The sequence below is a fragment of the Mus pahari genome, chromosome X, assembly GCF_900095145.1.
Source record: "Mus pahari chromosome X, PAHARI_EIJ_v1.1, whole genome shotgun sequence".
Taxonomy (NCBI): Eukaryota; Metazoa; Chordata; class Mammalia; order Rodentia; family Muridae; genus Mus; species Mus pahari.
In genome coordinates this window covers 61,158,865-61,185,803 of record NC_034613.1, presented here as the reverse complement: position 1 = coordinate 61,185,803, position 26,939 = coordinate 61,158,865, and the positions used below count along the sequence as shown (strand labels likewise).

At 36.6% G+C, this 26,939-nt stretch overlaps 1 protein-coding gene across 1 annotated transcript in view; it reads left to right on the top strand.

Moving 5' to 3' along the window:
• Gabra3 (gamma-aminobutyric acid type A receptor alpha3 subunit) overlaps positions 1-26,939 on the top strand; it is a 218,036-nt gene that overhangs the window by 143,862 nt on the left and 47,235 nt on the right. Inside the window, exons 5-6 of the mRNA XM_021187493.1 lie at positions 1,682-1,902; positions 22,613-22,695. Coding sequence (XP_021043152.1) covers positions 1,682-1,902; positions 22,613-22,695 — 304 coding nt within the window. The remainder of the gene's footprint in view (positions 1-1,681; positions 1,903-22,612; positions 22,696-26,939) is intronic.

Sequence of the window (26,939 nt, the reverse complement as noted above, 5' to 3'; positions counted from 1 at the left end):
GTTTTTCGAGACAGGGTTTCTCTGTATAGCTCTGGCTGTCCTGGAACTCACTTTGTAGACCAGGCTGGCCTCGAACTCATAAATCTGCCTGCCTCTGCCTCCTGAGTGCTGGGATTAAAGGTGTGCACCACCACACCCAGAATTTTTAAAAAGTACATTTTTAAATTTTATTAAAATTTAATACAAAGCACATAAAGTCCGTGACTTATCTTTTAAAAATCAAATGATATTTTTATCCAAACAGCCTTTATTGAACCTTTTAGTTCTTATGCTTTATGGACATCTATAAGGTGTTCTTATTGGCATACTTATTGTATGTGAATAACTTTTTCTTCTTTTCAACTGTATTGACCTTTTTCTTTCAAAAAGTTTTATTTTTTAGAACCATTTTTCACAAAATAAAATACAATAAGATAAAACAAAGCCCATCATCACATCTTAGTTGGACAGAATAAAGCCCCAAGAGTTGACATAAGAATCAGAGATCCATTTGTTTAAACACCCAGGAATCTCATAAAAATTATATATATCTCCTTAATATATATGCAGAAGACCTGGTACGGACCTGTGTAGGTCCTGTGCATGGTGCCTCATGAGCCTTGTTCTCCTAGTATCCTCCCTCTTCTCTGTTACTTACACCCTTTTCTACCTCCCTTCTACTGGGTTCTTTGAGCTCTGAGAGGAGAAGGGATTTCCTTTTTAACTTGGTTTTTAACCAAAACCAATCAAGGTTTTGTTTAGAGTCTGTAACTAGATGTAGGGACTTCCATTTTCAGTGGGTGTCTTGCTTTAAAAAACTGACCAGCAGTTGTAGGTCATATTTTTGGTCTGAACTTTTGCTGTGACACATTATGCTAGTAAGATTTTAGAGCTTTGCCAGCTGAGTTGTGATAGCTTGAGAAATTTTTTCCACCCTATTTTTTAACCCCCCCTTTTACAGAAACACACAATTATGGGGTAGTCCAACTTTATTCCAGGATTTGAAGTAGATGATACACTCATTTCGGGGGACCCATTTCTTCTGTGGCACTATTGCTTCCAGAAGTATCACACCCAGTATTCTAGCTTTTCTGCCAACTTGGCCAGTAATGTTGCATATGCCAGGATAATTCTAGATTTGCAGGTCATGTTGAAGAAAGGAATTTTTAAAAAAGAAAAAATAAAGGAAAGAAATGGCTTCCTGGGTGAGAAGGTCACTTTATATGCATGAGGACCTGCTTGGTTCTTCTGAACACATATAAAAAGCTGGAGCTCAGACTCAGATGAAATTTGTATTAAAATATATGTTTTGCCTTTATGGTAACACTTGTGATGACCTCTAATGTTCATATGAGATAATTCATGAATAAAGACAAAGAGGTGGTTTTTTTTTAATCTAGAGATATCATAGCACAGAGAAGAAAAGTCTTTTGCTCAGATCTTATTATATGTAGAGGATGACTTTTTAGATAAAATATGTGTTAAACATATGGTTACATATATGTATCACCTGTAATTTTTAATATGGAAATAATTTTCAGTCATTATAATTTGTCATACTCACCTTTAAGTACTTCTAATAGACTCCTCTTCTCTCTCACAGGAAACATTTCAGTTAAGATTTGCCAAGGGCATTGCCGATCCTCATCAGAATCCTATAAAACAGTGCTTCACTCTTTCTTTCTTGCTCTCTCTGTTCTAGGAATATACTATTGATGTATTTTTTAGACAGACATGGCATGATGAAAGACTGAAATTTGATGGACCAATGAAGATTCTTCCACTGAACAATCTTCTGGCTAGTAAGATATGGACTCCTGATACCTTCTTCCACAATGGTAAAAAATCAGTGGCTCACAATATGACCACACCCAACAAGCTGCTCAGACTGGTAGACAATGGGACCCTCCTCTATACAATGAGGTAAGAGAATGATAACACACACCAGAATATAGTGGAGCTAGGACTTAAATTTGAAGTTGTGGATTTTAGGTTATTTATCAAAAATTCCTTTGGTTTATCACAATTAAATGCTTTCTTTCATAACAGTTGCCGTGGTCGTAGTGTCTCTTCATAGCAATAGAACAGTGACTAAGAAAAATGTCATGTCATTTTTGACGTCAAAAAGGATTAATTTTGGAAGCATTTGCAATATAATATTCTTTGCTCTAACAAAGAAATTTTCTTGGTTCTTGTTCTTACATTTTGTATTTTTTGATAGCTTCACTGTTATCAGTTAATACTTCCTGAACCTTGTCCCCATATTAATGAATATAAATTATGAGTTATTAAGATAACCTGATTCTAACAGGTAAATGTAAACCTTCAATTATAGGTTCATCCAGAAGTCTAAACAACTACTGCAGTAGTCTAGGTGGATCCTTCTACCTTACAAGCTGGCAACAGACCTTTACAGTTTATATTTGATGCTAATTCGTAGGCATGAAAAATGCAAAAGTCATGGGATCATTCAGGCTTCTTCTAAGATTTCAAAGGAAAGATAAAGAGGCCAGGAGATAAATTCCCTTGGAGTAACCTTGAGAGGGAGTTATGTGTATCTATGAGAGTGAAACTGAAAATGTAGAAATTTAGACATGCCATGAAAATGCAATTCTGCTGAAGATAATTTCTGGTCTGACTAGAGCCAGACCAAAGTAGCCATATAGGCTGTAACTGGAAAATTCGTAAGAGTCAAGGCTGCCTAAGTTCTTTCTGGTCCTGGGATTCTAAACACAGAGGTATAGAAAAGTATTCCCTAGCTGAAGGGGTCTGCAGCCCCATAGGAGGAACAACAATGTGAACTAACCAGTAACCCCAGAGCTCCCTGGGACTAAACCACCAACCAAAGAAAACACATGGTGGAACTCATGGCTCCAGCTGCATATGCAGCAGAGGATGGCCTAGTCAGTCATCAGTGGGAGGAGAGGCCCTTGGTCCTGTGAAGGTTCTATGACTCAGTATAGGGGAATGCCAGGGCCTGGAAGTGGGAGTGGGTGGGTTGGGGGGGAGGGGGAGGGGAGAGGGGATTTTCAGAGGGGAATCAGGGAAGAGGATACCACTTGAAATGTAAATAAAGAAAATATCTAAAAAAAGAGAAAAGTATCCCCTACTGAGTTTTGGTCTTTTCATTTGCCAGATCCCCCTGTCCATTTTCCTAATCTCCTGTTTTAAAATGGGGATATTTTAATTTGTATCATTTTACGCTGGAAGATTTTTTTTTTTTTCATCTTAAAGAAGGTCAGAGTAAAGAGTTTGTCTCAAGTACCAGCAAAGAGTTTGGCCCTTTTCTCAGTGTTCAAACTTAAGAGAAAGTACTAATTTAGTTTAGATGAAACAGAAATGTATAGTGTTAGATGGAATTATGTATGATCTTGCCATAACTTTATTTAGAAGTTACATATGGCTTGAGGAGATATGTTTGATTATCAGAGTTAACAAACATGGACTTGTGTTGAATAATCTTGATTGCCATCTTAGTAGAAATTGAGGAGTGCCTGGGAGAGTGGTAAAGAACATCTCTGTGTATGGGCCAAGTATTCTTCAAAAAATGAACTAAGTCACATTGGCAGTGACAATCCATAAAATGAGGATGGAATTATTTATAGGCACTGTAAATATTGATAAATATGGCAAAAGATTTGATAGTTTTAAAAAGACAAGTATCAACACTAGAGCACTGTAGTATCAAGAGCCCTTTACAATCACCAGTATCTATACCACAGGAATACAGTTCTTGACATTATTCTAGTCACTGAACTTTTATAATGTTCATAACTACTTTAAGGCTAAGGGACTATTATTTCTAACTTAAAGATGAAGAAACTGAGAAAAATGGAAGAAAGAAAAACAGGGTTATATAATGTCTATACAGTAGTTAAAGGTCAGGTTCTATTTTTTTCTGACTGGAGAGTCTAGTACATATTTATAAGATAGAAAAAAAAAGAGAAGATCAAAAGATAAACTCTGAAGACAGTGCAGAAATAACATTTTTATGACAGAGAAATGCATAAGGGTTGCCATCAAAACTACAGTTATTTTTTCACTATATGTGAAAATATGTATGCTTAAAAGGAGGTTGAGAGAATGGGAAAGGCATTTGAATGCACATGATATAAAAGAAGAATTTGGGTATAATAGAATATCAGAATAGTAATAGATGGGAGAGGGTCACAATTGTATCAAAGTGGATGAAAGAAAAGATTTTGGTGGTACATTGTATTTAACACCTTTGTGAAAAGGAGGAGTACATTACATGTGAGCAAAAGACATGATGATATAATGAAGTTAATAGAATGATAAATTAGGTATGTTTATGTTAAAATTCTTAACAGTAAGATAATTTAAAAGGAACAGAAAATGATAGGAAGGAATGAAAATTAGAACAATAGAATAGAGAATGGATTAGTAAAGGAGAATCTGAGCAGTGGTTAATAGTACTTACCACTGTTGCAGAGGATGCCATATCCAGGACCTCAGGCAGCTTATAATTGCCTATAGCTTCAGGAGATCTACCACACTCTTCTGACCTCTACCAGTGCTTCACTCAAATGCATACCCCTCTGCTCTCACATACACAAAATAAAATTAAATATTCTATAATATGTATTTGAGTTTTGGAGAAAAGGGAGTCAGAGAAGACAAGTGAGGATGTAAATACTGAACGATGAAGAGAAAACACAAAGATTCATCCCGAGGAAGACCAAAGATGAAGCAGAGCAAATGATTAGTCACCAGAAAGAAGAGTTAATAGGAAGAGGATAGCTATTTAGGTCTCTATCCCCTGAAGCAGACAAGAAAGTGAGGCTTTATGTGTACAGGTAGAATGCCTTTATGCTTATTTTGAGTATAGTAGGGAGGAAGAACAGAGGTACAGAAGGTTGATGAAACCATTATTTTCCTAGCACAGCAGAGAGTACACCTTAGATCCCAGAAGGTGGGCAGGAAGAGAAATGAGGTTCAAAACTCTGAGGTAAAATCTTGGCTATTTTTATGGCTCCACAAGTGATTCATCTAGTGACCTTCACGAGTCACAAGCTGTTTCCTTTTTTTCATTTCTTCATTTAATAACCCTGGCTGCTGCCTGCCTTGCAGCAACATACAAAGTAGAAATTGAATAATGCCTGCAGACCATTTAGAAATTTTCAGAAAGACTCATTCTGTAGCACTGTTATTATTGTTGTGATGTTCATGAACACTATGAAGGAAGGACAGCTGCTCAGAAAAATTGGACCAGGTCTTTCATGAGTATGTTTCAGGATGACCATGAAATGTAGGCTAAGCCCTATTATCTACTGCTTACCACAGCTGCACACATACTAATATTGGAACGACATATAGAAGTTTCACAAAACTAGCCCAAGATGATATCCACATTTAGGAACTATACTAAACTACCCAAGTTAGTGTGTGTGTGTGTGTGTGTGTGTGTGTGTGTGTGTGTGTGTGTATGTGTGTGTGTGTGTTTTGAACCCTTTCTTTACTAATGATATTGTACTTACTAATGAAAGAAAGAATAAATATGCAATGTTCATTATGCTTGTTGTCAGTAATATAGTAAGAAACCCTTAAATTTCTAAATAGGATGGAAAGTCCTCATAAAATTTAACTAGATTTTATTCCACTGCATCACCTGCCTAACAATACATTTATAATACCTTAGTATGTGTAAGACTCTGGGATATATATGAAGCTACAGAGATATGTAAGACATCACTTAGTTCTTAAAGACTTTATGGTATTGTAGTTAAGGAGGTGTATAAAATAATACAAAATCCCTTCATAAGGAGATGTACAAATGTCATAGAATCATAGCGTAAAAAGAAAACAAAATAACACCCCAGCATCAAAAAGCAAATAGCAAAGAAAAAACGTGATGCAGAAGCCATGGAAGAATGCTGATTACTGACTTGCTCTCCAAGGCTTGGGCAACCTGATTTTTTTATTATTATTATTATTATTATTATTATTATTATTATTATTATTATTATTTAAATCCTTTCTACAGTTCAGACTTTATCCCCCTCCTAGTCTGCCCCAAACTGTTCCCCATCCCATACCTCCCCTCTTCCATCTCCAAGAGGATGTCCCTATCCCCCATCCCACCCCACCAGAACTCCCCACTCCCTGAGGCCTCAAGTCTCTCAAGGGTTAGGTGTTTTCTCTCACTGAGGCCAGACCAGGCATTCCTCTGCTGTATATGTGGCAGGGGCTTCATATCAGCTAGCATATGCTGCCTGGTTGGTGGCCCAATGTCTGAGAGATCTTGGAGGTCCAGGTTACTTGAGATTGCTGGTCTCCCCATGGGGCAGCCCTCCTCACCTTCTTCCAGTTATTTTTACCCCACTTCAACCACGGGGGTCCCCAGCTTCCATTCATTGGTTGGGTGTAAGTATCTGTATCTGAGTCTTTCAGCTGCTTGTTGGGCCTCTCAGAGGACAGCCATGCTAGACTCCTGTCTGTAAGCACACCACAGCATCAGCATCAGTAATAGTGTCAGGCCTTGGAGCCTTCCTCTGAGATGGATTCCAATTTTGGCCTATCACTGGACCTCCTTTTCCTCGTGGTCTTCCTTATTTTTGTCTCTGAAGTTCCTTCAGACAGGAACAATTATGGGTCAGGGCTTTTGATTGTGGGATGGCAACCCCATCCCTCCACGTGATGTCCTGTCCCTCCACTGAAAGTGGGCTCTACAAATTCACCTTCCCCACCATAGAGCACTTCAGCCAAAGTCCCTCTCTTTGAGTCCTGAGAGTCTCTCACCTCCCAGGTCTTTGGTACATTCTAGAGGGTCCTCCCACCTCCTACCTCTTCAGGTTGCCTGTTTCCATTCTTTCTGCTGTTCTTCAGGGTTTCTTGATTTCTTTTATAGGCCAAGGTCACCTGCCCAGGGGTGTCACCAGCCACAATCAGCTGGATCCTCTGGCATCAATTACTAATTAAGTAAATATACCACAAGCTTGGCCACAGGCCAGTCTGGAGGGTGCATTTTCTCAGTTGAGGTTCCCTCTTCCCAAAATATTCTAGTTTGTGTTAAAGTGGCATAAAACTAGCTAGCATAGTAAGAATGTAGCAGGGTCAACAAAATTAGCCTACGGTGCATTGACAGTAAATCCTATGAGAAATTGTCTTTTCTGTTGAGATATGATCTCCTATATAACCCTGAGTAGTCTGGAACTGGTTATGTACGTTAAGCTGACCTTGAACTCACAGTGATAAACTGACCCCTCTCTTCCCAGTGCTAGGATGAAAGGCATGCATTACCATGAGAAATCACTTTTAAACTATATATATATATATATATATATAGTTTATCTATCATATATATATATATATGATAGATACAGATGTAGATAGAGATAGATATAGATATATAAATATATAGATATATATGTAGATTATATTAAGAGACAAGGAAAATAGTAGAGAAAGAGTATAGCAAGGTATATTGGCCTGTGATATCAGGGGTTGAGGTAGTAATACAAACTAAAGATCAGAAAACATTTATGAAATTGGCCTGGCTTTTGGGAAAGGCACATACAAGATAATGTTGAAAGAACAATGGTGGGGATTTATGAGAAAAATGGATTACAGAGGAAGAAATAAAAAATATTTACCCTTTAGATACACCAAATAGATTTACCTCTTAGATACACCACTCTGAGAGCTTAAACAAGGCAGATCCAAGTGAAGGAATGATGAAGAACGTTCCTAACAAGGAAGCTGCTACAATTCTCACCTCATAACACAAAGAACTTCAGAGAACTGTGAAGTACTGAATGCCTACCATGTGTGAGACACTTACTTAAATTATCTTAAATCTTGCAGTAACTATTCAATATATATGCCTATAGATAATTATTATACTTATTGAACTGATATAGGAGATGTAACTTAAAAAATACAAGTGTGTTTCCTAAGATGTTGCCATTATTTGGTATATATAAGTCTGTATGACTTCAAACTACTTCGATACCAGCAAATAAAATTTTTGTGTAGTACATTTTAAAAGTAGCACTCACAGTGCTTGATGCCTGGTCAGAGGCTTGTATTGTTCTAGGTGGTTCATGGGAGGTTTCTATAGCCATAAACTACAAATATTAAAATATGTAAAAATGATCCAAATATTAATGTTCCCATAGATTGGTTTTGGATAATAACAATGGTAGGGAAGAACAGAGGTTAGAGAGAAAAAAGAGACTGTGAAAGACAATGTAATTATATTTTAATTTCAAAACTAAAAAAGAAAGGGAAGAGAGAAATATAGCCAAATGATGCTACTATTTGGAAAGATTTCAGTATGCGATACAGAATACCTTTATTCTACAATAACAGGGAAATATTATTATTGGTGATTTTTATTGATTTTTTTTGTAAGTTATGTGCTGGATGTCTCACATATTTCTCTAATTCTATCACTTGAGAAGCTGAGACAGTATTATGACTTCAAGGCCAGTTTTGGTGACGTAGTGAAATTTTTTAAAAAATCATTATGACTGGAGTGTTGACTCAGAAGCTAGCTATACTAGCTGCTCTTTCTGACCTGAATTTGATTCCCAACACCCACATGTTCCTCACAACCATTTGTAACCCCAGTACGTTGGGATGTTGATACCAAGTTCTGGCCTCCTTACACACCAGACATGCATGTGGTTCACAGACATATATGCAGGCAAATCACCTATGCACATAACATAAAAAGTAAACAAACAAAAAAAGGAAATAAATGTGAAGAATATGGTGCTAATACAAACAGATGAACTCAGAAATGGATGAAAGTTGAAATGTAATCAATGTGGTAGAAATATATTTCTTGTTTGTTTTTTTTTTAAGTTCAAAGCAGATATTTTTCATTGACAGGAGGAGGGTTGTTTAGAAGTGATGTGTTCAGGGACCTAAAGTACACTCATCTCATTGCTCTACCATATTAAACACATAATTTCCAACAGTACTGGATTTTCTGTATGAACTGAGTCAGAGAAAAAAACCAGATATTCGTATTTGGGGTGTGACTGTGGGTTAGGCTATGAGCGCACACTCATTCCCAGTAGCCTTTTTCTTTTTGAAGCCTCCTGGTTCTTTACTAGTCTTCTTTTGATGGAAGGTGTTATCTGTATTTGCCTTACTAGTGAGTCAAGCTAGGAAAGGAAATACTGCTGTGTGCAAAGAAAATTCTAGATTTGTTTGAAAACTGAAACATCTGGTTGTATTCTTGAAGGATCACTTGGTAATGAGGATACTAGTTAGTGAAGCATTCATAGTCCAGTTAATGACAAGGCCTTGGACAAAGGTAGTGGAAATTCAGAAAAGTAAAGCAAACAAGAATAAAGGAGATTTTTTTTCTGAGAACTCAGAAGCCAAGTACACAATTGAAACGAAACATTCAGAATACCTATGTTATATTATCCTTGGACACTTAATAGATTACAGTTCTATTAATAAGAATAATAAAAAGTATCTCTAAATATTAAAGAATAATTCAATATTTAGCTAATGAGAGGTGAAGGCTAGAAATTATGTACTTCTTGAGAATTTGCAATGTGCCAGACACTATGCTAGGTGGTTTATATATATTTTCCTCCCTTAATCTTCATAGCAATAATTATGTGCATTTAATACTAGGGTACAGTGAAGCATTATGATGGTGATTAAGGAAATGAATTGTACATTAAGGTAGTTCCTAGGTTATTCTCTGGAAAATAGCAATATCTGTACATTAAAGTCATTGGCAATAGTAAATATGATAAGGTATGAGAACTGTGGCCACATTCTCTGGAGGTTTTATTTTGTTGTTGATATCCTCAAACTTATACTAGAGAAATAGGAATTTCATTAGTCCAAAGTTATAACATTACAAGAAGAGCCAATATGGCGATCCAGTTCGAAGTTAAAGCAGACTTCCTCTCACACTACTGTGTACCACTTCTTGAAATACAGTGATGCTTGGGGACAACTTTTAAGTAATGAATATGAGCTAGACATGATGAGCTGCATTGGAAAATACAGGTCTGGAAACCAGGAGAGCTTTCACACAGTAGGGGTTTGTAAAATGGAATATATTGTACAAAGTGTCTTTTATGTGATGTGCTATATTGTAATAGTTTCCTATATTTAGCTGAAAAACAAAGGAAATAGTCATTGCTGTCTCCATGTTGAGTCATCAAGACAAAAGTGGTGTTTTGAACCAACTGAGAGACAATATCTATCATGCTGAGATGATGATTCCTTCTTTCATGCTTTGATTGTATGATTGGGTCACTTTTGCTAATGTACTTGGGATGTGTTAAAGATAGATTGTTTGAATGTTAAAAACTGCATGATGCCAGGAACTTTCTCCTCTAAACTTTAGTAGCAATGCTCCTCTCTTCCTAGTTTAGAAGTAAAAAATACCTTGCACCTGAATTTTCATTATAGAGAATGCCCCCGAAATGACCAGGAAAACAGGGAAAGCATTTGGACAGGATTTTAAATAGTTTAGAATTTAGTGTAATCAAGGCAACCATGCGTTGATAGGTTTCTTTCACACAACCCTTTTTTATAATGGTTTTTACTCTAGGGGACTCTACCTGCAGTTCCTTATTCTTTGAACCACATTTAGTGAGCCTCTCTCTAATGAACAGCAGCAAGAGCACAGAAGAGATGGAGTGGCTTTTGGGGGGATCTAGAAAGCTTAGAATGAGGAAAGAATGAATAAAGAGCAGAAATAAGTCACAAACAAGTCCATAACAATTCCTTGGCTAGGAACTGAAGGGGGCTGCAACCCTGTAGTGCAACAACAATATGAACTAACCAGTACCCCCTGAGCTCGTGTCTCTAGCTGCATATGTAGTAGAAGATGGCCTAATCAGCCATCACTGGGAAGAGAGGCCCCCTTGGTCTTGCAAACATTATATGATCAAGCACAGGGTAAGGCCAGGGCCGAGGAGTGGGAGTGGGTGGGTAGGGGAGCAGGGGCAGGGTGGGGGGGTATAGGGAACTTTCGGGATAGCATTTGAAATGTAAATAAAGAAAATATTAATAATAAAAAATGAAAAAAATCAAAAAAAGAAATAAGTCACAAATGAATCTGTGTGTTGAGTGCAATGACACATACTGCATGAAGAAACACATAGCAATGGCTTGCTATGTGTCAACCACTATCCTAGGGATGTTACAATATCAAACAAACATTCTTCTGTCAGAAGCTAGAAGTTCCTGTTAGAAGCTTAGAAACGTATATGTCAAGGATTATAATATTTGTACAAAGTACCCTGGGATCACTTGGTGCTTGAGAAAATCATGATGTCCATATGACATTAACAAAGTATCATAGTATAGGCAGTATTCAAAGATTTGATGGAGATTTGAAGGTTGTACATAGAAAGAATGGTCATTTAGGCAGGGGACAAAGATATACACATCTTTCTGTGAAATCTCAAGTATTTGTGCATCAATGGAGAATGGGAGAAAGCAAGAACATCAGAAAATGAGGATGGAGTTATACCTCTGAGATAGTTGTTGAGCTCAAATGCGTTCCCTCTGAAGGCTACAGTCAGTGATAAGGTGGATGGCCTTTCTGCCCATGCACTGAGTCTCCTGTCTCTAGCTTGAGGATTTAATGGTTAGTCTGCAGACAATTGGGATTCTGGTGACTAATGCGCAGCTTGGTTTGGGTGTACGGGAGGGCATATTTCAAATGACTCATCCTGTACTGATAATGGCTATTAGTGATTTACTATGCTTTCTTTTGCACCATAAATCCCAGATCCTGCCCTTTAGTCCATGCTTGTAGAAATAGTCTGCCTGGCAACTCAACTGCTTTCTAGATAGTGTTGCCCATCTTTTTTGATCTTAGAAACAGACCCCCCCCCAGAGCTCCCAGGGACTAAACCACCAACCAAAGAGTACATACATGGAGGAACCCACGGCTCCAGCTGCATATGTAGCAGAGAATGGCCATATCAGAGGAGAGGCCTTTGGTCCTATGAAGGCTCGATGCCCCAGTGTAGGGGAGTGCCAGGGTAGGAAGGCAGGAGTGGGTGGTCAGGTGGGGGAGCACCATCATAGAAGCAGGGGGAGGGGATGGGATAGGGGGTTTGTGGAGGTGAAACTGAGAAAGGGGATAACATTTGAAATGTAAACAAAGAAAATATCTAATAAAAAAGAAAAGAAAAAAGAAATAACATTGCTCTGGGCACAGAGCACTTTCCCAAAGGCCTAGTTGACAGATTGCCAACACTGGGGCTCACACTGAATTCCAAAGACCCTCTTATCCTGTGGAGTTTAAAGTGGGACATCCTATGTTTACTCTTAGCAGGTCTGTTTCTTGGTCAAACAGTTAAGGCATACACATATATTGAATATTCTTTAGTCTTTGAAACTTAAGTGATCCCAGGCATTTTTATACTTGAGTATTTCTAGGGTTGCACTTGGTTTGTGTCTCCACTTAGCAAAATTTTAAGAATTATTCAAATGTTGTTCCCATAGCAACTATAATGTACTTGATTCATTTGCATCTATATTAATTCTATAGCTTAAATAAAAATCATGTAAATTAGGTAAACATGAACATTTTAAGATATGAAAATGTTGTGGCTAGCTCCACAGAATTCTGCATAATGAACACTACTGTTTGCAGTGTAAGGAAGGTACTGAAAAGGGCAGTGGTTTAGCAAGGCCAGAGTTATTATCAAGTCACAAGGACTAGCACCTCATCTTCTAGAGGATCCCTTTGCTTGTGACAAGGGCAAATGAGCAGTCTTAATTGGCTCAGCTATAACAAAAATGTTGCTTCAGGTAATTTATAGGCAGCCAAATTTAGTGTTCATTGTTCTGGAGAATTAGAAGTCTAAGATCAAGGCTCCAACAAATGTGTTGTCTGCCTTAAGTTATCTACTTTGTAGATAATGCCTTCTTGCTGTGTTCTTACCTAATCACAGTTGCCAACAAACTTCCTTCTGGCCTAATTTATAATGGCCCTAATTCAATTTATGAGGGGTAGAGCCTCTATAACCTAATCACCTCTGAACAGTACCACCAACAAATACTATTGTAGTGTGAGTAAGTTCCAACATGAATTTCAAGAGGACAAGAAGAGACTATAGTTAGCTCTGAACCTTTTAGGCTTGATTTTACTCTCACTCTCTTAGTGCTTTTTAGTATATTCCGATCTAAAATCAAATGGTTTACACATGTTATTCAGTCTAGTTCAAGAGACAAAATATATGCATCCACCCTTAAATCCTACTTAAAAAGCAAAACACAGTATGATAACTACAAAGAAAATATTTAGTCTTTGCATGAATGATATAGTAAAAATATCCAGCAAATACTGTAGAAAGTATAATCTCTCATAGGTGTGTTCATTTTGAAACTATGTTTCCAGGGAGGATGGCATAGGGCACTAAATAAACAAGTCACCAATTCATCTTAATCCCAAAAGATAAAAATTAGTTAGTCAGAACTCTTAGCTCAGTGGTAAGAATATAAATCCCTCAAATTGTCACATTCTGTGTCTTCTTTCCTAGGTCTCTTTTCCTTTTCACCTTGAGGGTTTTACTTTGAGATTTGATACATATATCTTTTGTCTTGTGTATAAGTTACCCTGGGCTGTGGGAAATGGATGAATTGTTTAATATCACTCATATGTTGAGGTTGTAGAAATACATTAAGCCAGTGGCATGAATCTTCCTTTTTAAATCTGGATTCTTCTGAATCTGCAATTTCTCCTTCCTAATACATTCAGTCCTAGACCTTTATCTAGTATCTATAAATATGCTAGCCAGCAAGGCACATTACATGCATTCTAGCTAGCAGAAGTGGGTATTAAATCTTAGGGTATTATTTTGTAAATTGACAAATAAAACTTGTTTGCATTTGTGGCATATAAAATTACTGGTTTTATATTGGCTTACAGTGGGAAATGGTAAATCAAGCTAATTATCAAATGCATTGCCACACTAATTTCATGGTGATAGCATTGATTCTACTTGGCAACTTTCAACTTTGTAATGTGTTATTAACTAAAGTTATTCGTGTACTATATGATTGTAATGTTTTGCTTATTGTTTAAAAGTGTCAGCATATGTAGAGGGAGGAGACTACTCAAGAGAAGCACATGTACTATGCTACAAACCTGCATGTGGAGGTTAGAGGCCAACTTGGTTCTGTCCTTACAACCTGTAGGTTCCAGTGATTGAAATTAGGTTGCCAGGCTTGTACTGCTGCTACCCCTCCATTCCTATTAATTTGTATGCCCCTGATTAGTGATATTGAACAGCTTCTCTTACACCTGTTAGCCATTATTTGGAGAAATGTGTATTTTGAGTCCATCATACTTTATTAGATTGTATTTTCTTGCTATTATGTTGGCTTGGCTCATCATACTTTGGGATTAATCCATTGTGAGATGTATGATTCCAGATGTATTCTCCCATTCTATAAGCTATCTCATTATTGTATTGACTGGTTGTTTTTCTTTCTTTCTTTGTTTTTACTGTGTGGTAATTTTTAAAATGTTGTAAGCCAATTAATCTGTTTTTGTTATTTTACCTGTGCTTTTTTGAGGCCATGTCCAAATATTCATTGTGTACAATAATGCTGTGGAACTTCCTCCATTGTTTTCTTCCTGAAGCCATAGTTTTATGTATTATGCTTATGGTTTTAATTAGATTTGACTTTATGTTTGTATGTGGTATGATACAATAATATAGTTTCATTTTTCTGTATATGGATGTGCAGTTTTAATAATGCCATTTTGTGAGAAGAATGCCATTTCTTCTTTGTGTTCTTGGTATATTTGATAAAAATCAATTGGCTCTGAATATATAAATTTATGTGTTCTCTATTTTGTACCATTTTTTCTGTGCATCTATTTTAAGTGAATGTCATGCTTGTTTATCTTAACTTGATATTCTCCAATTCTACACACTTCCCTCAAAATGACAGATTTTCACTCTTCTTTTTGCCATGGAACAGTACTCAACTGTATGTTACAGCAGTTTCACTTATCCTTTTCTCCATTTGTGAATACCTAGACTGATTCTGCAACTTGGGTGTTGGGACTAGTATCATGAGTCATGATAGTGCCCCAATTGGGTATGTCGATACCTCTTTAATGTTCTGCTTTTACTTTTTAAAGTTGAATATTCAGAACTGGTATAGGTGGCTCATATGGTAATTACATTTTTAACTTTTTGAAGACCCTATTCTTTTTATGATAATCATTGTACTAACTTGATTTCTTCCAATGGCAGATCAGAATTTCATTTTCTGTCTATCTTCTCACCAGCATTTATCATTTTCCTGTTTGGGTGTTTGCTTTGAATTTGTAAAGCAGTTTGGTAAGAGTGGGATCTTAATTATATTTAGAATGTATGAGTTTGTAACTTCAAATAAAGTAAGTTTTGATTTTTATTTTCCAGTTTTATCCTTGGTTGTTTACATTGCCTAAATTTTAGATATATTTCTTAAAATATAATTTAAATGCCAAGCAATTCATTTTTTTAAAGTATATAAGTAGTAGTTTAATATATTTACATTTGAAAAGCCATCACCAGTGGAAACTCCACACCCACAGTTCTTTCCTTTTTGGAATTGCCAAAATCTTTACTAAAAAACTGAACAAAAATGAGCAAAAAGCATTGTCACATCTTCAGTCTGAGCAATTTAGTCCATTTATCACTTGAGAAAATTGCCTTTTTATTCCCAGATTTTGAGAGTTTTAAATCATGATGGGTATTGAAATTTTCATCCCCTTGCTTTTTCCCTTGTCTTAGTTTAATTTATTCTTCGCACAGCTACCAATGTGATCCTAAACCATTAGTGAAGTTGAATCACAATTACACTGAACCTCTTCCAATGCCTCCATTTCTCACCTGGTCAAAAACCAAACGTCCTAGAAGGCATTATATGATCCAGCCCCACCCTTTCCTCTCAGAATTTATATTCTACTAATCTTTTATCGTAATCTCTCCAATATATGTATAGAAATCATCTTGTTATTCCTGGAGAAAAACAGATACAGTTCTACCCAAGAGCATCTGCATCTGCTGCTCTTCCTACGTTTACTGCTCATCTCCCCTGTTTCGTACTTGTTTTCCTCTCTCTCAAGTGAATTCATGTCCTATACTTAGTATGTAAGTCTTTGTATTTTTCCCTAGGGCATGGCATCTTTTAGTATACAATATAACTAACTTAACTATTTCATCTTTTTTTTTTCTTCCCATAGCCAAATGTAAGCTCTAAGTGTACAAAATGATACCAAGCCCCTGATGTATCTTCACTGTTTAGATGATAGGTGATTCATAATCATGCAATGAGTGCAGCACTGAGTCAGGAATTTGATATGTTGCATAACTTTGGAGAAGTTTCTTCCTTTTGTTTAACTCATATATAAAATCACTGGGGGAATTAAATTTTATGCTTTTTCCAGGCTTTTCTGTATCTGAGATTCTAGGAATGACACTGATGGATAATGGAGCTAGATTAAGATAATATTCTACTTGGAGAAAGAAATTGGAGATGATATCTGTAGATGGAAAGACACCCATTCTCAAGGATTAATATGCATTAATATGATAAAAACAGCCATTCCACCAAAAGCAATCTACAGATTTGATACAATCTCTATCAGTATCCAAACACAATTCTGTGCAGATTTTGAAAGGAAAAATTTCAGCTTTATATTAAAACACAAAATCTCACTATAGATAAAACAATCTGACACTCCTGAATAATAAAAGAACTGCTGTAGGTATCACCAACCCTGATTTCAAGTTTCACTATTGTACTATAGTAATATAAACAGCATGGTACTCACACAAAAACAAATTCATTGATAAATAAAGTCAGACACTCAGATATATATTTGCATACCCATGAACACCTGATTTTTTTTTATCAAGAAGCCAGTATTACACACTGAAGAAAAGACAGAATTTTCAGCAAATGGTTCTGACCAATCTGAGTATCTTTATGTAGAAAAATCCAAATAAATCCATACTTATCATCGTGCATAAAACTCAATTCCAAATATCAGAGACTTCAACATTAAACCAGATATACTGAACCTGATAGAAGAGAATCTGGGGAATATCTATGAGCTTATTGGTACAAGAAAAGACGTTCTGAACAGAACACAGCACCAGCACTAAGATTAATGATTAATAAATGGGATCGCATGAAACTGAAAAGGTTCTGCACGGCAGAGGACACCATCACTTGGACAAAGCAGCGCCATCAAAATTGGAAAAATTTCACCAATCCTACATTGGACAAAGGGCTGATATTCAAAATATATAAAGAACTCAAAAACTAAATATCATGAAAAAGATAACTCCATGTAAAAGTAATGTACAGACCTAAACAGAGAATTCTTAAAAGAAGAAACTCAAATGGCCAAGAAACTCTTAAAGAAATATTCATCTTTAGTAGCAGGGAAATGCAAATCAAAATTACATTGAAATCTCATACCCACAAGAATGGGTAATATCAATGAAATAAGTGACAGTTCATGCTTGGGAGAATTCAGAGTAAGCAGAACAATCATCCATGGTTGGTGGGAAGGCAGATTTGTATAACTTCTATGGAAATCAGTGTAGTGGTTCCTAAGGAAGATGGGAATTGATCTACCTCAAGATCTAGCTACCACCCTTACAGGGAACATAACCCAAAAACCTGCTTCATACTACCACTTAGACATTTCTTCAACCATGTTCACTGCTGCTGTATGCATAATAGCCAGATATTTTTTTTATTATTTTTTATTAGATATTTTCTTTATCTACATTTCAAACACTATCCCCAAAGCCCCCTATGCCCTCAATCCGCTCTGCTCCCCAACCCACCCTCTCCTGCTTCCTTGCCCTGGCATTCCCCTGTACTAGGGCATATGATCTTCACAAGACCAAGGGCCTCTCCTCACATTGATTGCCGACTAGGCAATTCTCTGCTACTTATGCAACTAGAAACACAGCTCTGGGGTTACTGGTTAGTTCATATTGTTGTTCTCCAGATATTGAAAGCAACTTAGGTATCCATCAGCAAATAAATGGCTAAAGTAAATGTCGTACATTCACACAATGGAACATTACTCATCCATTAAAATAGATGAAATCATGAAATTTGCAGGTAAATGGATGGGACTAGAAAAAAAAATGTTGTATGCACAGTAGCCAGAAATTGGAAGCAACTTAGATATCCATCAACAAATGAATGGATAAAGAAAACATGATACATTTATACAATTGAGTATTACTCATTAAAATAAATGAAATCATGAAATTTGCAGGTAAATAGATGGGAATCAAAAAAGTCATTTTGACTGAAATAACTCAGTCCCAGAAGGACAGATAGGATATGTATTTGCTTGTAAGTATATATTAAGTCTTAAGTCTATGATAAGCAAGCTACAATCCATAGAACCACAGAGGGTAGCTATACAGTAAGGGACTGGGGCAGTGGGAGGAGGGAGACAGATCTTCCTAGGAAAGAGAAGTAGAATAAATTGTTATGGATGAATGGGGAGTGTGCTTGAACAAGAAGATCAAGAAGAAGGGGGTTGAGAAAGGGATTGTTGGGTAAGATAAATAAAATTAAGGGCCATTTGAGAGGGAGTATTGAAGCCTCATAGAGTAGAAGGTTTCTAAAATATATACATATAAGAAGGTGATCTAAATGAAATCAACAAAAAATGAGGGAGACAAAGTCCCAAATGAAGTTTCCAGTATTGTGATTGGGTTACATCTAAGTGAGATGCTGGCCAAGGTATTCCCATGAGAACCCCTAAACAACCAAAGCTGTTGCAAAGAGTAGAGGTTGTACTCCAAAACTTGACATCAAGGTTCCATTGCTGAAGACACCACCTAAACTTATTGAACTTGGAGAAGTCCAGCTTGTGCCTACATAGAGCCTTTAGCCTACGTACTAGCATCTTCAGTACAGGAAGGAAAAACATAAACATCAATCCAGCCACCATCTACACTGGTATCCTGACTGCAAGACATGCTATGGCAATGGCACAAAGCTTGTGGGAGTAAGCAACCAATATCTGGTTTGATTTAAGGTTCTTTCCACAAGATGAAACCGACTATTTGGGTGATAAAGAACAAGAAACCATATAGCCCAAAGACCTAGAATAAAACCAAGTACTACTGCCTGCTCCCCCGTCCCCCTCCTCTCCCCATATGGTGGCATTAAAAAAAATCTTCTTCAAGCAAAGGATTGGTCTACAAAGGAACCAGAGTACCTCAAGGTAAGTAAAATGAGGGTATTTTAATAATTAGGGTTGCAGGATTTGTGTGGGCATACCCATTGTGACTTGACTTTAAAAGCTTTTGAATTTTCATCTGCATCTGCCTCCCCTAAAGGAAAGAGTCTCCTGGATTATCACTTCTTCACTCCTTGGTATTTACACAGAAATCAAAGCAGTCAAACTCCTGGATCATGGTGGAAATCCTATGATATCAGTGTTGTACTTTGAAGACTCTCTGATCTTTCTTTTTGAAAAGCCCATTAAAAACCTCCAGGCAGTGCAACCTGCTGAGATATTTAGTGTTGCTCATATACATAGCATACCTGTTTAAGGCTGATCACTTAGGATTGAATAATCTATTAGGGGACTTATCCCTGGAGAAGGCTGTGTTGGGATGGATAGATAGATATGGGAGGGAGTTGGACAGATACAGGAGGGGTACAAGTGAGGTAAACATGGTAATCATGTATGGAATTCTTTAAAAACCATAAAAGATTTAAGGGAAAATTTACATGAAAAATGAACAAAAAGTTTTCAGCAAAAATAAAGTTTCAACAGAGTTCTAAAAGCAATAGTTTGTACTTAAGCATGTGTATCTTGCTTACCATTTCCAGTTCATCTTTGTTAATCCTGATTTCATAAGACCTTCTATTTGAAGTTTGAACATAATAATTCTTTCATTTTCTCTGTACCATTTAAGAGAACTTTATTAATTGTGCTGGGACTGGCTTTATACATTTCTCAAGTTCTTCCTAGACAATAAGTGCATCTAGTTATATGCCCTTTAGCAAACACCTACAAGGCTTTTATTTCAGCATGTCATTTATGCAACAAAGGTTGGAACTAGATAATGACAATAACCTTTACAGTTCTAACTAATCCCTTGGATACTTACAAAATGCTCATGTGTCTTGGAGAAAACCTCAAGTCTTAAGCCAGCCAGTAATATCTACCAATCTGACACTTTTTAAAAGAATAAAGGGTTACTTCACAATTCACAGAAGCAGAGACAAGAGAAATATATTTCACCTATTCCTCCTGTTGGATACTGAAAACTTTCCATGAGGATTTAATAAAGAAAATTGTGTTCCTTCTCTTCACTTACATTATTATTTCCAAGATACTGCCTCTTATGAGTAATGTCAAGCGGAAATTATTTTATGTCTACCCAGCAGCCTTTTGGATGTAGAGAATGAGACCACAGCAAATAGATTATAAAGGCAGGGTGCAATGATAGTGATTTCTGATTAGGAACAGAACTGATCTATAATAACTTTCTTATCTGCTTTTCTATCCATTTCTTGTCCATCTCACCTGAGTAAAGAAGAAAAAGACTGTCTCTGTGTGGGCAGAGTTGGTTGTTAGATTAGACTGTGTTGTTTTCTGTGTTGTTTTCTTTGGTTCATCAAACTCTTTCTGCAAAAGAAAAAGACCAATACATTATCCAGGCTAATATTCACAACTGCTATCCTATATTAATATGTTGACCAAATAGGTAATTATTATTTTCTCCTCCAATACCAGTTTCTGGGAGAACAATTATTGTGGCCTATGAGTCTCTTGTTTTTTCACATTTTCTTCATGTTTTACTGCAGCTACCTTATACATAGGAAATGTTTATCCAAAGGTAACCTAAGGTAAATAAAGCATTTCTTACATGACAAATACATTTCCCATAAGCTAATGTATAGAAGGTAATGAATGTAGCAAGAGCTCTAGACTTGCTCCTGTCTTCTATGTTGTGTGTTTCTGAGAAAATCACACACGCTCTGTATTCTTCTATCTGAAACAGATGATAATGATATTCACAGTATATTCTTTACAGGGCCACCATGAGGGCATGGGAGAACAGATAGAGGGGAACATCCACTTTTGTTCCAGGCAACCAGAATCCCTATGACACAAGTCTTAGGAACAGACCTGAATGGAATTATTCATTTGAATGTTTTTTAGAAATTGCAAAATGCTATGAATAGCTCAACTTATTAGCAATTTATCCTTGTAATGATAATAATTACACACTGAACCTCCCATCTCTTCCTAGATGTAAGAACATCTACAATTTGACTCTAAATATAAATGTTTCCTGGTATCTCACTTGTTCCAACCAAACTGGAGCAATATTGGACAACAGTGTCCTGACAATTAACACCTGCTTATATTTTATTAGCTAACACTATTACAGTAGCAGTATGCTTAGGAAGAATAATGAACGGAGACTCTGTATATTGGATTCCTTACATGCCTCTCTCTATTGCCTTGACATGAAACAAGACAAATTCCTTTGTTTGATCTGTTGATAGTCCATTAATCAGGAATCATGGTCCCAAGGAAAATTTGGGTCCCATAAAGCCACGAGCAAAAATGCCTGTGTAAAGGAGTAAGCTATTGAAAGAATGAACAAAATTTTAATTGATGACCAGCTTCTCAGCTTATTAAAATACCATGAGCATGACAGAAGCTGTCTTACATATACACAGGAGTTATAAAGACTAGATAGTAATAACCTGTTGATGCCAGCTGCCAAGCAAGTCTAAATGTTTACTGTGTAGGCATTATTTATGTACACATATACCCATAGCATATGCCCACACATGAGAATGATGTTGGGGCCAATGAAAGATCAACCTCAAAAGACTGGCAAGAATTCATACAGAAACATTAAAATGGATTATTTTGACAGACAAATGAAAAGAAATGAATATATAAATATGACAAATAATTCCCCATCAATATTTTCATTGAAGAATTTAAGCATGATCTTTTCTATTTATAATTCTTTCCAAAGTTCTTCAGATTTGACCTTTGAGGTTTCTGATTTCCTCCATTGCTTTTGTGTTATTAGAATGGTATGCATGTGTATTGTATGTTTGTATGTTCTTCTACAGCATTGGCTTATTTTTCATCTTTCTGTTAGTATCATAACAAATATATTCTTTCTATTACTCTGTCCTTCATTATGCACTCTTTAAATTGGTTAATTCATATAATAGCCTGCTGAGAAGTCTTTCTGAAATAATTAAGCTGTGATCAGTAGCAAATGAGTCAGATATGACCTCCTGTTTCTATGCTTATTGAAGGGTAGCTAAGGAAATATATATATATATATATATATATATATATATATATATATAAAATTTCTAAAGGTGGTAAGGTGGTATTCACATCAGCCTTAACCAAAAATGGGCAATATTGGCTGCTACTTTGAGAAACTCCCAAGTTCACATAATTCAACCTTTGTTTGCACACAGGCTTTTTCTCTCAGTGAAAATAAACAAGTAAAACACCATGGTATTCTTAGAAATAATCCATTCTGTTGAGTATGCTCCATTCTAACGCAAATAGAATTTCATGTTTAACAAAACTTATCTTGGCTCTTTCGTTTTCTGTTCTCCTTTCTTTTAGGTTAACAATACACGCTGAATGCCCTATGCATTTGGAAGATTTCCCCATGGATGTGCATGCCTGCCCACTGAAGTTTGGAAGCTGTATGTATTTTCTGAGTTTTGTTTGTCTGATCTGTTTCCAGAGGAAATGCAACACATTCCTAGGAAGTTCTTAATACCGACTTTAATCCTTTCTGGTATGGAGTGGGTCAGGAGAATGGGGTCAAGTAGTACTAACTGATTGAGAGTGGTTTTTAATACCCAACCTGGAACAAATCTTATTCTATTATTTCAGATTAATTTCTATCATTAGATGGAAACTTCAAAATTTGTCCTTTGCCAGAGGATGGAGAAAGGAAAAATAAAAAATGTTAGCTTTCTAAGTGCAAGAGAATGTCATACATTTTAAAATGTGCATTCTCCCCGCATCTCTACTTAGCAATATTCAGGTCCCAACAGTAGATGTTTAATAGGAGTGACAGCTGTAGACATTTGCTCATGTTTTAGAATACTGCTTTTCCCATTTGTTGTAACTCTTACAGAATAGACAGTAGAAATAGAGCCCCTTTACAGTGAAACTACAGCTACCAAAATTGAATATGCTTGAGGGCAGTTTTGAGCATCAGATAATTTACTTACCTGTAAATTTTTTCTAATAAGATAATCCTTTCCAATCTGTTTCAATTTCTTTGACAACAAACATCCTTGTAGGCACTACTCATTCCCTTTATTCTTATTATATATCAATTAAATATTTTAAAAAGTGATACAAGCTGCAATGGGGCAAATGATGTAGACCTGAGAAATTGTTCTAAGGTGGTATAGTAGCATTTCAGAAGTAGATTTTAAGTGGGGAAAGTATTGTATTTAGGCTTGCTTAATAAACATCATAGCAGCAATGTGAATGACCACTGGGCATATTAATGAAATCACTAGGCAGAGATTAGAGTATAAACTCAGCTAGAGCCTCTAGAGTCTTCTAAAAATTTAAGGGGCCTTGAATTATATTCTGTGGGTAAAGAGGGACTAAGTGGAATACTTTGAATTAATGATTACTATTGTGTTACTTATTTTGAAAGAAGAATGTTATTAGGGTTTTGAAATTTGGTAATAGAGAAAAATATAAAGAGTTCAATTAATTTTATATTTCCATATTTAAGGTGAGATATGCTGGTGGAGGTTATTGAAATCTTTCCTGTTGTAATAACTCAGCTATCCTGTGATATTAATAAAGGTGATTAAAAGTAGTATGCTGGGAAAAGACCTACAGCAAGATCCCCTGATACATTAGTTGTGTAGTAGAAGGGAAACTCAAAAGTAACCAAGAGATGGCCTAATGATTTTGCTTTCAAATGACACAAGTAGTGTTAGAAATCAGAGTGGTGGGTTTGAGAAAGGAGCTATCTTGAAATTACCTGTTAGAAATGCTCTCTGTTAGGAGAGAGCACCTCACTGACATGAGAGCCTGAGCAAGACTTGAGGTAGAAGAGCAATTAGAAGGAATAGTGGCAACAAGACAGGGGCTAAAAGGGACAGAGACACTTTCCTTGAAACCTTCAAAGGAACTTCATGAAGGAAAATGGCTTAAAATAGAGTTAAAAATATATCTTAAAGTGAAAGTTTAAGAGAGCTAGGCATCATGTACAGTATGAGAAGGGCATGAAAGACTCATGCGAAAAGAGAATAGCCTAACCGTAATTCAAAACCAGCTTTTGGAAAGTGTCAAAGTTGCTTCCTGAGACAAGAGCAGCAAAGGTATGAAAGAACAATTATTTATCTCTTACTTCTCCTGTGGGACTAGAAACCAGAGCAGGAGCTGGATAGCCAGATTGCTCCAGGCTCACTATCTTATCTGTTAAGGTGGCAAGCATCTTAATGAGTCAGATCCATGATATAATGTGTAGTATTTCATTTCTCAAGAGGATTTAGTTGTCTGTTGGTACCCACTATTATCATGATTAAACCTTAACAACCAAAAAGCACCCAAGCATAGAAGTGATAAGGATTGTAAGTATACTTCTGAAGAAAGGAGAGATCCTCTTATAAATGAACTTGTGCCCATGATTCTCCAACCCTGCATGTGTGCTAGTTCTCATGATCATTCACAAATTGGTCTTAATTTATCTCATGGACATGGAATGAAGCCAAAACCTATATATGAACAACTTTAAAAAACATTCCTTTTTTTGTAGTTTTCGGTAGTGCTAAAAGAAGGAGGGGGGGAGAGGAAAGGAAGGAAGGGTGGAGAAAGAGAGCATTCATCAAGCTATCAGTTTTAAAATTTAGAGAACTATGTCCTAATTATAAGGGAAGAACAGGGTCACATTAAATCTATCTTAATCCTTTATGGAAATAAAGTGATAAGTCTTGCACACTGCACAGCCAGGGAAGAATGAAGACTCTGTTAGAAATGTGGCTCCCACCAGGAAACTCTTTGTGAACTATATTTGGACTTAAATTAAATGAAAGCATTAGATATGAATGGGTAGTGATATATGTTCTTAAAACAAGATCTAAAAGCTAAATAATAACATACACAGAGACCTGTTAACAGAGATATGGACAAGGACTTTCAAATTTGGCAGTATGTGATAGCACACACCATAATCTTATTATGGAGTGACTGATTGCTTGTAAGACAGCTTGATCTTTGGACCTCTGTAGCCAGCCAATATAGGCCAATTTTTGAGCCTATACTGGATTAAAGTAAGAAACTCTGACTAAAAATGACTAATGTGCCTCATGCCTGAAGAAGGCACCTAGTGTCAACCTCTGACCTCTATATGAACTAATATGTACATATATAGAAAACCACATAAATACACATATAACATACATATGGGTACTGTGTTGAAGAACAGATCAAAGATAGATAATTTGTACAGAAACTGGGCATCTATAAATAAAAGTAAACTGGAAATAACTGACAGAAAAGTAAATCTAAAGTTTGAAGTTCAGGGATAGATAAAACAAAAAACAGAATTAAGTACCTAAAGAATAAGTACCAGAAAAATGAAAAATAGAAGAACATAAAGAAAATACACAGAAAAATGTAAAGTCATGTTGGACTTGGTAGAAGAAATTATGATATGTCGTTTAAAAATTGTAAGAATTTCATAGATGTATATTTTACAGAAAGAAAAAGAACTTCTAAAACTGATGAAAATTATTAATCTGCAGTCTCAAAATACACATATACACCAAATATGATAAATACAAAGAAAATGCTGATTTTAAAGTTTGTATGATAATATGAAGATGCTAAGAATAATGAAGATTCTTCAGTAAGAATAATGAATAAAAATAAATCCACAGAATTCACAATGAAATCAAATCCACTCAAGCCATAGTAATTTAGACATGATTTTATGGTTACAAAAATAAATAGTGCCCTTCTGGTCTGGACCAGCACCAGATCACCTAGGACACAGAGTGGGTAGACACCCCCACAGTCCCTAGGGGACTGCCCACGCGATCTTAGGATCACTGGTGAGTGGAACACAACATCTGCTCCAATCCATTTGTGCACGGGACCTGAGACAGCACTAGGGCAGCAGAGTACCGGCCTGACCAGGGGCACAAATCCCTTCCGGTCTGTGCCAGCACCAATCACCTAGGGCACAGATATGGTGGACACCCTCATAGTCCCTAGTGGACTGCCCAAGCGATCTTAGGATCACTGGTGAGTGGAACACAACAGCTGCTCCAATCCAATAGTGATGAGCTGGTGACAGCAAAAACAAGGACACCAGAGCCTATCCTGACTAGAGGCTCAGGTTCCTTTTAATCAGTTCAGGTTTACCTTGGTTTCAAACAGACCAGACAACTCCACGGTCCTTAAAGGAGACAACGCTTCCACGCACTGTTACACGACCAGGATCTTTGGACAACAGGATCCCAGGATAACAGGAGCTGGGTCACACTAGTATTTGAGTGTCTCAGAGGAGCTTGACTGCCAAGAACTCAGACACACCCAGAATCTCAGGTTCACAGGAGCCCACAATCAAAGAATCACAGAAATCTGGACTCTGAGAAATCCTGAATCAACTGGGATTATAGGAAGGACAGGCTCCAATCAGATATATTGAGGGCAGCAAGTACTAGAGATAATCAGATGGCAGGAGGCAAGCATAAGAACAGAAGCAACAGAAACCAAGGTTACTTGGCATCATCAAAACCAAACTCTCCCAGCATAGCAAGTCCTGGATACACCATCACAACAGAAAAGCAGGACAGGGATCTAAAGTCACTTCTCCTGATGATGATGGAGGACTGTAAGAAGGAAATACTGGAAATCACAGCTAAACAGGTAGAAGACTTTATAGTGGAAACACAAAAATCCCTTA